This window comes from Nanorana parkeri, unplaced genomic scaffold, assembly GCF_000935625.1.
Source record: "Nanorana parkeri isolate BGI_ZX_2015 unplaced genomic scaffold, ASM93562v1 scaffold1521, whole genome shotgun sequence".
NCBI lineage: Eukaryota > Metazoa > Chordata > Amphibia > Anura > Dicroglossidae > Nanorana > Nanorana parkeri.
This window is the reverse complement of record NW_017307789.1, coordinates 292,488-304,283: the sequence shown is the minus strand read 5'-3', so window position 1 is coordinate 304,283 and position 11,796 is coordinate 292,488. Positions and strand designations below refer to the sequence as shown.

General features: G+C 38.5%; 1 protein-coding gene across 1 annotated transcript in view; it reads right to left on the bottom strand.

Annotated features, from left to right (window-relative positions):
• LOC108798609 (RNA-binding motif, single-stranded-interacting protein 3-like) overlaps nt 1-11,796 on the bottom strand; it is a 181,291-nt gene that overhangs the window by 1,749 nt on the left and 167,746 nt on the right. The window contains exon 3 of the mRNA XM_018570366.1: nt 1,595-1,653. Within this exon, the coding sequence (XP_018425868.1) occupies nt 1,595-1,653 (59 nt within the window). The remainder of the gene's footprint in view (nt 1-1,594; nt 1,654-11,796) is intronic.

The following is an 11,796-nucleotide window of genomic DNA, read 5'->3' as shown; positions in this document are numbered from 1 at the left end:
ATATAAATATATATACAGAGCTATTCTATACAATTTACATGTCATCATTTTTTATGCATCTGAATGTATGTATAATTCAGAGAAAGTACTGAAAGCAAAGGTCATTGTGTATGAAATTAAATTGCTTTGGTCTAGATTAATTTGTGTAATCTTGTCACAGTTGGAACAAAATGAATTCAGTATTGCTGTACTGATATTTCCAAAAAATAACATTAGTTTACATAGTTGTAATAAGATTGTGCATATATATTTTTATATATAACAGACTCATTTCCATATTTGTAATGACAGTCTACATAACACCATTTTTTTAAGTTTGTAAGCTATATTCTGCTGAAGCAACTGACAAAAATCTATGCTGTAAAAGTTAATAAATGAAAAAAATTGCAAGTTAAAAATGATGTTGAACATGTTAAATAATTCAGACTTATTATGAAAAAAGTGTCTGTTTAAAATGTTTAATGCCTGCTAAGAAATGAATGCAAACTATATCAAAGATGGTTGAGGTCCGCATGTGGCTACCAGGTGACTGCTTTACCATCTGGCACCTTAGACATTGCATATTTGTAGCTGTAAGCTTCCTAGTTCTTGTATGGATGAAAATGGTGTTACCATGCCTGCTTTTTGGCTCTAGGGGATGCGATGGTGAAACAGGAATGAGTAAACTAAAAAGAGTGATATTTTAGTAATCTGTTGACACTGAGGGAATGTATATGTTAGTAGTCTGAGGGGATTTATATGTTAGTAGTGAGATATATAAACAGAGTTCAAGTTTTGCCCCTTAGCACTATTGTTCCATGTCGAATTAAAATTATAGCATAGGGGACAAGACTGCTGCAATTGCTGTCAGAACATTGGACATACACTGTAGGCAATCATAGCTAATTCAACCTAGTGGCATACACACAAAGCTGAAATACTATTTTTCTGTTGTTTGTATGGTAATTTGACCCTATAAATTGAGTAATTGAACCATTTTATTTATAAACAAAAAGGAAAAGTGTGCTCTTCCTAATACTTCCTATTGGTTCTTAATGTGATGTACAGCCTCAAATGGGGGGTGGGGGATGTTCAGGGTCAAGCTTCAATTGTGCAGAAAAAATATAAAGGTGCATATAAATTTAGCAACCTACAGTGTATCTCTGGTTCTACAGATACTTTGATGTTAACTCTTACGTACTTATTTCTTTCATTTTTCATTTCATTTATCCAATTTGAATTGTCCAGGTGACAATGCCATACCACCTGCATGCAGTATTTAGTACTTAGGTTTGTGCTAAGAGCAATTAATTATGTAAGTTAATCCAAACATTTTATATAAAACATTCAACACTTGTACCAACAAAACATCAAATCTACAGATCTTTTTCCTAATGAAGCAACACTAGCAAGACCAAGTAAATGCTTTAATTGTAACCATGGTGTTTTATATGTAAACCGTATTGACTCTGTACCAAATAACCTACTAACTCTGCATATATAACATGCTTTACTGTTTATCGTTTCTATAATCATCATACGCTTAATATAAAACAGGTTGATGTTTATTCAAAACATATGAAGAAAGCAAATTCAAAGGAAATATTTTCCATACCTTTGCATTGATTTGTGTTTTTGTCAAGGATTGCCTTAGTTGATACAATTTTTCCATACCTATAAACAAACAAAAAAAGTTATTGTCACCCAGCATTTTACAGATACTTTAAAAAAAAAAATTTCATGCACAGATACAACATGTAGCTGAACGGACACAACATATAGCCGAACATTTATAACACTTTATGTACAGTATGTTTCAGCAGTTTAATCTTTTCTATGTTCACACATCTTTGAATGATGTAACTATTTTAGAGAATCCCGTTGATTATGTGATACTGAACAACCAACTAATCTTCACAGAACATACTTAGTGTACCAATGGTGCGGGGATCCTTCAGAAATTTCCCAGCATGCACGCATGATTAATTGCAGTTTTTAGTGATCATTCTGCATCTTATGTTTAAAGTTGTGGATGTCTACATTGAAGATGACTTCTAATAGAAGTGTATTGTGTATTAGAAATAAGGAATAACTTAACCAAAACATTTAACCAATGCACATTTACAAATTATATATTGCATTTAAATTGTTTCAAGTTGTAATATTAATGGTAAACTTTTGAACTCTGTATGATAGTCCCCCTACTTTTAGTTTCATCTGTCATGTTATATCAAAAAGCCGCAGAGCCTGGGTGCAAAATCCAAACCTCTTTTGCCATGCCACAACTTATGCCTGATATTCCTGTTCCACCTTTGAACTGTTGATTTAAAAAAAAAAAAAGATAATTCTGCTTTCTTTTGCCGTATGTCTATTGAACCATTTGAAAAGTTGAAATAATTCAAATTTTGCAGCTGCAGAAAAAAAATGTGTAGCACCTTTGCAGTGCCAGAGCACCAGAAAAGGCAGTAGAGGCAGTATGAGGTAGCATTAAATGTTTTCATTAGCTCCATGGGTTTTGGACTCATTGCTCATCCAGGTCTGGATCATTTTTGTAATAGTGAACTTGTCAACTGTGTTCGTGGACAGGTGGATTCATTGCTCTGTTAAAACACTGCAAACTGCATTGAATACCATCTCTGACAGTGCAATTAATCCATGTGGTTCTCGAATCAAAGATTGTACACATCCTCCCTGGACCCCAGGTAATCTGAGATGATATGGTCTAAGTGTTGCCTGTGACTGTTGCCTGAATTACTGGGGCAGCTACCGCCACTGTTGCTCAGCTTTTCAGTGACCTGAGAATCCAAGGTACATTGCCCATGAAAGAGGATCCTGCTACTTTCTGGAAAGGTGGCCAAGATGTTCTTCTGCAGTACCTCTTCCAAGTTGAGTATGTGTTGCTCCCTCTGGGATTGCAGCATATTATCTGTATCAATAGTATCGGAAATATAAAAGTATGGCCAACCAGTATAGTCCCTTTTCTTCAGCCACATCATGTGCTGCCTGTGAGGAACTATCTGGCCCAGTCTGGCCGCTGTCCCATGGGTATACTAACTTCAAAACAGCATGGCAGCATTTTGTCTGGGCCATTGTGTAGGCTCTTGGACACTTGCAGGAGACTAGTGGTTCTGATGAGACACTGGATGAGGCCATTGCAAAGGGGGGGAAGGTGGGGCTCAGATGATGACTGAGCTGTCAGCATCACCAAAGTGCAGGACACAGGTGGCACAACCAGTCCCAGCAGTGTGCCCAAACCACAACCTTCCAAGCCTCCAGCAATTTATCCAGCATGTCATAAAAGAGATGTAACATCCCTGCACTTGGGGAATTAGAGATTGCAGCAGATTCAGATGGAGATTCTGGTGAAGTTGGGGGAGAAGTGGAAAAGGAGGAATAGAAGTGTGGGCCTTTTGCTGCAAGCCAGTATAATTAATGTGCTTCTCACACTAAGTTTTGTGATGCGCAATTGTGTGTCTCCTCATGTATGTGGTACCAAATTACTTTTACATTTACCACACTTGTTATGCTGAAGACAGAGCCTGGAAAACACAACAGTGCTGTCAGCAGCAGATGTGTTAAAAAAGGCCCAGGCTGGTAAACCACAAGATAGCAGTGGCCAGCACCTGTGGGGCAGTGCCATTCAATGGAATAGGATGGCTGTTCCCTCCATTGCCCCTGTCCCTGGAAGACATCCTTCCTTGCTGATGTTATGCCTTCCCTCGTGTTCCTCCTTTAGAATCTCTGGCACCCAGGTACAGTCTGCCACCTCATCATTTCCACCCTTTTCATAATTTGAGCCCACTTGGCAGTAAACTGCAGATTCGGGAACATCAGTGGCAATTGTTTGTCCCTGTCTGTTGTCCCCTCCCTCTATGCTCCCGGCACTCTCTTCCTCTGCATCTTTTAACAAGAAACTGTGAGCATTTTCCTCCATCAAGTTACTCACTCTGTGCTGAAAAAAATCAGCCGACTCATCCTTACCAGTCTGTGGGGCAGCAGTAGCTGTAGAGGAATAAGAAGAAGGTGCAGATACAGCTGCAGATGAAAATATGCTGCTCTGCACCTGGTGGAAGATAAAGAAGGCTTGTTTATTCACTCAATGGCCTCCTTCATGTGTTCTAGCTGTAAAGCATGTGCATTGCTAGAAATGAAAAGCTGATATGCCCTCCTCAAAGGTGCAGCTTGACCACCCTATTATCCTGAGCATGCAGAAGTTGCTTGCCCCCTATTTGGTAAGCACAAAGAACCTTTGCTGTTCCCCTTGAGCCTAACAGACATGATGAATAAAGGAAATTGCCTAGTTTTATTAGCAGCTATGGGAATTGGGGGATTGAGGATATTGTGCTTTGGTGCACTTAACAAAGTGTTGATTTGGCGCACTAAAATGTACAGCAGTTTTATGGAGCAATGGGCTGCAAACAAAGGGCATCATTGCCTGTGTCAGAAACAATTTCATGCTGCTAACCTCAAAAAAACGCTAACAAAATTATATAGAAAAAATAAATAATATATGCCTCCCTCAAAAAAAGCAGAAATAAACCCCATGAAACACTAAACTGTACCCCTAAAACAATAAAACCCCAAAAACTAACCCTGAAACACTAAAATTAAAACATTTCTTCTAGGAAACCTGAAGTTTTTTAAATCTACTCCAGGTTTTCATTCACACTGACAAAAGGCTGCTGAGAACACTGACTTTTAAAGTGAGGGGGCCATTAGAATACTCCCATATTGGCTGCTCTAGGCCACTGACCATAGTTTATTGGTCAGGAAGTGCATGCTTGATAATTAATTGATATAGCAGTAAACAATTGCATTAGGTTGTCACTTTTTTCCAACTGTAAATTACTTGAGTTGGGATCAAAATGGTTGACCCAAATTTGAAGCTCATCCCTATCCATCATATACAAAAAGGCAAAAAAACTATCTTTTAATTGCTTACTAGAAAAACTTTATACTGAAAGTTTTCAGAGCACTACAGTTCCTTTATCAGGTAGACGTTCTTATTATCTACTATTGCATTGAAATGTTGAAATGTTTTGCTACCTTGTTGTTTAATATTGCAGTTTGTACTGTTAAAATAAGCTATTATCTGACTCCTGGCACAATTTTGGTTGTTAGTTCATTTGTACAAATCTGTTTGACTTGAAATATTTTGACATAAAAATAAACTGACTGAACCTACTAACAGAACGGTTCATGCCAATAAGATATATTCAGACATGTGCATGGGCAGGCATCCAAAGAATACATGTGATAATTAGCCATTACTGCAGTCTCAGTCAATGAGCACATAAAAGGTAGTTGTGTTTAGGTGATCTCAGGCGACATTGCTGAAAATAAAACTCCATCATAAGTTACATTAAAGACTTTAAAGGGTTTTATATTCCTTCAATTAGTCCTATTTCAAGTATACACTTATGTGAATGTGCAGCTATATGTTTACACCTCTTGGCTATAAATCTGGGCATGCTGTCAAGCAATGTGGATTCATTGCCAAAATGTTTAAGATGTAAAGAATGCTTATTTTAACAAATGTTCTATTTATTAGATATGTTATCTTTATGTTTTAATAGATATTCTAATGGGGCAGCCTAAAGAGGTCAGACTATTTATATTACTGGAATTGTATTCCTCTTTTATGTTTGCATAAAGCATGTTAGCATAGCTCTTAGTGTAACCCTGCACATACATTTTATACTAAGTACTGTATGTCCCTTGAACTCAAAAGTCTCTGCCCTGCTTTGTTTCTAAATGCTTCCATTTTGAGGATATTGATATCTTAATAAGAGATTTCCATTTTGAATAAAAAAACTTTCATGAGATTGTGACCTACAGTGCAGAACACAGAGGTGCTACCAGGTTTTACAAAGACTTGAAATGTCAAATTTCATCGGTGTCAGCATCTATTTAAAAACAATCATACACATATAGTGACAATGTTTAGGGATCCATATATCTGAATAATAAAACGTCCTATTTGCTTAGTAATCCAGGAATGTAGAAAACAGTGAGTCACTAAACAGACCCACGGCCAGGATACTGACACAAGCTTCCATTACACCTTGTGCATTAATACCCATGCATATCTATGGGTTCTAGACCTGGGAACAGCCACCCTCCATGTCTGAAGTAGGACAATGAGGACTGGCTGGACAAAGGCTGATATAGACCAATCACCCCAGTATAGCAGATTAATCAATCCAAGATAACAAAAGAAATGGGTATTCTTCTCTATCATGGTTTTATGAAATACTAAAATACTATTCCCCACCATGCCCAATGTCTCATACCCCAGCAATTCTGAAGCTGTAATACTCACCCCATATGGAACTCCTGTTACAACACTTACAGAATTCCTGCCAGTACTTCCAATGGTAATTGCAGAAACCCTCCCAGTACTTTCAATTGTACTTGTAGAATCCCTGCCAGGACTTCCAGAATCCTTGCCAGTACTTTAAATGGCACTCAAAGCATATCTGCCAGTACTTCCAATGGTACTCACAGAATCCCTGTCAAGATTTCCCTGAAACAACACTGGGCATGTTCAAAGTGGTGAGTCTTCCAACCAGCTACAAGTGAAAAAAGTTAAAACATTGAAGTCTGTTACCTCTCACTGCTGGCCTAGACTTTCTGACTACCCTTTGATAGTATCAAAACTCCTGTCTGAACCCAACTACACTCTTGTCTTCAGCCTAGTTTACAACCTACTTGTTTCCAACCCAGACTGTCTAACTTATCTTCTGCTTGCCACATGCCAAGACCCCTGCTTGATCCCCACTACACTTTGGTCTCCTGTCACCACACTGTAGCCTACTTGTACCTACTACACCCTTAGAGTGGGGCAATCTCAGGGGCTGCAACCAGGTGCCAGTTGCAGCGAACAGTTCTGGGAACCACTAGGGTTTCTCACCCATCTCCACAATCAGGAGCTTTGGTGAAGACCAACTAGTACTTAGATTCCACCCCCTGGGAATTACCATGCCACCTGCTAGAGTGTGTTGCAATACTCCTCACAATGGGAAAACCATAGATCCAACCCAGGCTGCAATGTCAAAAATATGCAAATATATAATTCAGGGTTTTTGTTTGTATGTATGTATGTTATGAACCTATACTATGATATGGTACTGTAAGTTGTTTGTTTTTATTATTGGAACTTGTTATACTTAAAGATTGGAAACATATTTGTGCGACTACAAAGCAGTAGTGGAAAAAAATTAAGCTGTAAAGTCCCAAGAAGATGTTAAAATAAACCGTATAAGTTAATTAGATACCATGTTACATACAGTATATCTAAGGCAAACTTTTTTTATTAGTGTTGATGAGAGTAGGGACGGATTAACACCCTTTCTGTTTGTCTTGCTGGCCATTGTCATCAGACCAAAGTGAGGGAAATCCAAAATCCACCAGAGCAGGAATAGAGGGAAAATCTTCCAGCGGGTACACTTGTTCTGGTGACAGCTATCCGAGAGGGGGTTTCCTCACTGTGGAGAGATTGCTTCTTCCTGTTGTCTCTACAGGACAGGAAGCATTGAAAAATCTTATGATTGGGATAGAGATGACAAAAAAACTTGACAGAGGATTTGTTTTACCATCTCTACTCCATCCAAAATAAAAAAAGTTTGGCTGTGTCTATAATTTACATAGTTACATAGTATTTGAGGTTGAATAAAGACATAAGTCCATCAAGTCCAACCTATTGCGTGTATGCATTTATGTTTGAGCTGGTGTGTACATGTGTATGAGTCCATGTGTGATTTTACTCTTAGGAGTACCTGTACCGCTGCATGTTACGGTCTCCAAGGAACTTGTCCAAGAGTTTCTTGAATGATTCCGCACTCTTAGCTGAAGTCACTTCCTGCGGCAGTGAGTTCCAGACCTTAACCGCTCTAACTGTGAAGAACCCCTTGTGCAATTCCAACACACGGAATTTGTTTTCCACTAATTTTTAGTGGTGCCTTCTGGTCTTTGTTATGGAGCTAACTGTAAAGAGTTTGTTAATAATGTTGCTGTCACCATTGAACAGCTTATACAAGAAAATCATGTCCCCCTTAATCTTCTAACCTCCAAAGAGAACATATTTAAGTATATTTAATTCTCATAGGATTCAATTAATTGGAGTCCCATAATTTACACCAGAGTTGAGTACCTCGGTTCTAACTAGCAAACACAGTAAGTGTCTTTATTGGATAATTAAGGAACAACGGAGCAAACATTTCTGAATCATGAACAGAGGTGGGCCCCCAGTGCCTTGGGTTCCATAGTTGTTTCTGCTTTTGTTAACGCTTTTCCTACTCCACTGACTGCTAACTTGAAAACGTATGTGTCCTTGAATTGTACCTGTTTACATAACACAAGCCATGCTACTAAACTGTATGTGATCACCTAATAATTAGGACATGCAGTTTACCAGTTCTCTAGGAACCTGTGAAAACCATGAAGCACCATGTTATTTAGAAGCAGATTAGCAATATTTAAACTATGTGGCACCTCGGGGGTCCTGTTAATTATCTCCATGGACAGGCCATATCTACATAGTCTACACTAATTATCTTTATGCAAAGCTGAGTCCACATAAATGCACTTAATGGCCACTTTGTTGCTCATGAGGTTATTCCCATTCAAGACAGAAACATGTTGGATATCTTTATCTGCATATGTATGGGCAAGTTAATAATGTATTTGACTCATTTATACAGTTCCAACAAATTCTACTTTACAGAGTATATAGATGTTCACATTTGTCTCTGCCCCAATGGAGTTTATTATCTAATGTCCCTCCTACACAGGCCTGGATTAAGGGCACCTGAAAACTTAAGCACAGCCCAGCAATGGTTGCCAAACTGACCAAGACATTAAGGGGTTGATTTACTAACCTTATAAACACACCACGAACATGTATACATCTCTGTAGTGTGTTCACTCCCAGCATGATCTATGGGTGGAATCTAAACACCTTTGTAGTGTGTACACACCCAGCAGGTGTGTTGTGCAAAGCCCTGCATTAATTGCAAGGTGATGCTGTGTAAATTAGCTCTATGTTGTGTTGCTTGCGTTGATGAATGCAGGAATGTAAATGCATGAGCTAACCATTTTTGTCTAAACTGTGAAGCAGCATTATATATGCATCATGTGCATGATTTTTCCATATATGGCATTAGTGGAAATATGCTTTTAGAGACTTTTTGGTTGACAAATACATTTTGAAAATCACACGTACCTGGTGCGTGCGTGTGTTTAGGTTAGTAAATCACCCCCTAAGACTCAATAAGTGCTGATTGTGGAATACAATTTTGAACATTAAACAATATTCAGTTTTATTCCAGGTCAGTCCTAGGGCAGGCGCAAACAACTATATTAATTAAAATCTTTTTTTATTTTATTTATTCAATAGATTGGGCATAAACCAAAATGAAGCAACTGACTGAGGCTTTATATTGTTATTGATGAGCGAAGTCACTTCTTTGATACATTATAATTAGGAATTTAGAAATGTATGGGGTCAGTCTATCTTTGTCTCCCAGGAGACAAAGATAGACGAGTCCCATAGAATTCTATGGGGCTGCAATGTGCTTGCATGACCAAGAGAGAGAGGACTTTCAGAGCAGGATGTAAATAGACAAGGGAGGCTGAGGCACTCAAATTTTGGTAAGTATGCATCTGTGTAGGTGGATGGTGGGATCTGTTAACTTAGGGCAAAGGGGCAAAAACAATAAGTTTTCAAGTGCACTTATCCTTTAAGTGAATTAAAGCAAGCGGAAAACTCGGTGGTGCCCCTTCCCTTGGTCACCTAAGCCTGTGCTTGTTTTGCTTAATAGTTAAGCCAGCCCTGCTCCTACAATCATACAGAAACACTCATATTGGTTCCCTATCTGGATGAGAACTGAAAACCCAGCATAATTTCTTTAACATAGTAGACAGGTACACCCAGATAAAAGCTACACAAACATGGGAGAATAATTCAACTCCAGACCCAGGACTGCAGTGCTGAACAGAAAAACACATTAACCATTTAGCCACAATGATCACAAATATTGCATTTTACCAGCGCTCATATAGGTGATATATTTGAAATATAAATGTACAATACATTTTCAGAAGTCCACATCTAAAAGGTGTCACCCCAATGGGCTTATTCAAAAAAAGCAATTCAGCTTTACCAATTAAAAAATGTGTGTTTCTGTCCATTCAGGCCTGAGATTTACTCAACTCTGTTACACAGCACAGTCCTGTCTGGCACAACAGGAAACCTGATTTGTCTATGCTTTAGGTGCTCGTCACTCTACTAGACTGATATTTTGATATTTGTATAACACCTTCCAAAAACCAGCCCACTTCTTGCAGCAGGGCTGACAGCTCTTGAGAAGAGTACTGAGGCATGGTCCTGTGATGTTTCGGGGAGCTATGTACAGCACTCTGCTGACCCTTCCGACCAGTAATCTATCTGCATTGCTTAGAGAAGCACAGATAAAATATGGTATGTAATAAAAATGAAAAAAATCATTAGCATGATAAGTAAGAAGAAAAGGAGGAACCAGGGAAGGCAAAATATAAGCAGATTAAAACACAACCTGGTATTGTCTGGTGAATGTGGACATATAGAAACTGCCTCTTACTACCTAAATGAGCTGTTAACTTTAGAAAAGAATTTCAGTGGAAAATCACTTGGTAGCATCCTGGCATTATTCTTAAAAACTTTATTGCAAAAACTTAGAAGGATGTTTTTCTGGTCCAGCTCATAGAAAAACTGGACACGTAGTTCTGTATGTGCCATGAAAACAAAGTAATCCTATTTCATTTCCTTCTGACTTCTTAGTGATTGCCTTTGTGAGTATCCCTGTAAAAGGCCTGCAGAGGAAGTTCATTTATGTGGAAAAGGAACATGATATACAATACGGTGTCAGAAAACAGACCACAGAACGCTGCTTGCTATATGCAAAATATTATTTCTCTCCCTTTGAAATAAATAAAATAAATATTCAAGGACATGTAGACGATGCAAACGTAAAACATCCAAAATAAAATATCAGATTGTAAATTATGATCTCCTAAAAGGGTAAGAAAATGAAAATTAGATTAACAATTTTAACATTATGATGTATACTTATAATTTCGGAAAATGCACATTTCCCGGTTGTCATACAAACACTTTGGCTTAATAAATTACTGACAAAATGAAAGAAGATGAGACATAAGGAGTTGGGAGGAGAATTTATTAGGACTGCAGCAGACAACAAACTGGAGAAGCTCAGCATGGCAACCAATAAGCTTCTAGCTTTCATTTTCAAAGCGTAATTGAACAAGCTGAAGTTAGAAGCTGATTGATTACCATGCACAGTTGCTCCAGATTCTGTCTACTTCAGTACATCGTCACACTTCCTGGTACTCTTATTTTATATGCCTCTATCTCATACATCCAGGATTGTTTGACACCTTTTATGGGGTGAAGACAAAGGGGCAGACCATGGGTGTCTAGTGAGGACTAATGCTGGAGGGGGGTGACAACTCTGGCCCTCCAGCTGTGATTTAACTACAAATTCCAACATGCATCTGCCTCTGGGAGTCATGCCTGTAACTATCAGTCTTGCAATGCCTCATGAGACTTGTAGTTCCACAACAACTAAAGGGCCGGAGTTACCCACCCCTAGGACTAATGGCTGTCTTGACACAACCCCATGCATGACTTTTTTCCTGTGTCCACTCTTCATGGATGTAGGACAGCCTCACTGTAAGTAAGTACAGTGTACTCACCTCATGCAGCTGCCAGAATATAATGGGGGAACAAGTGAAACAAATGGCAAACACAATGGCAAA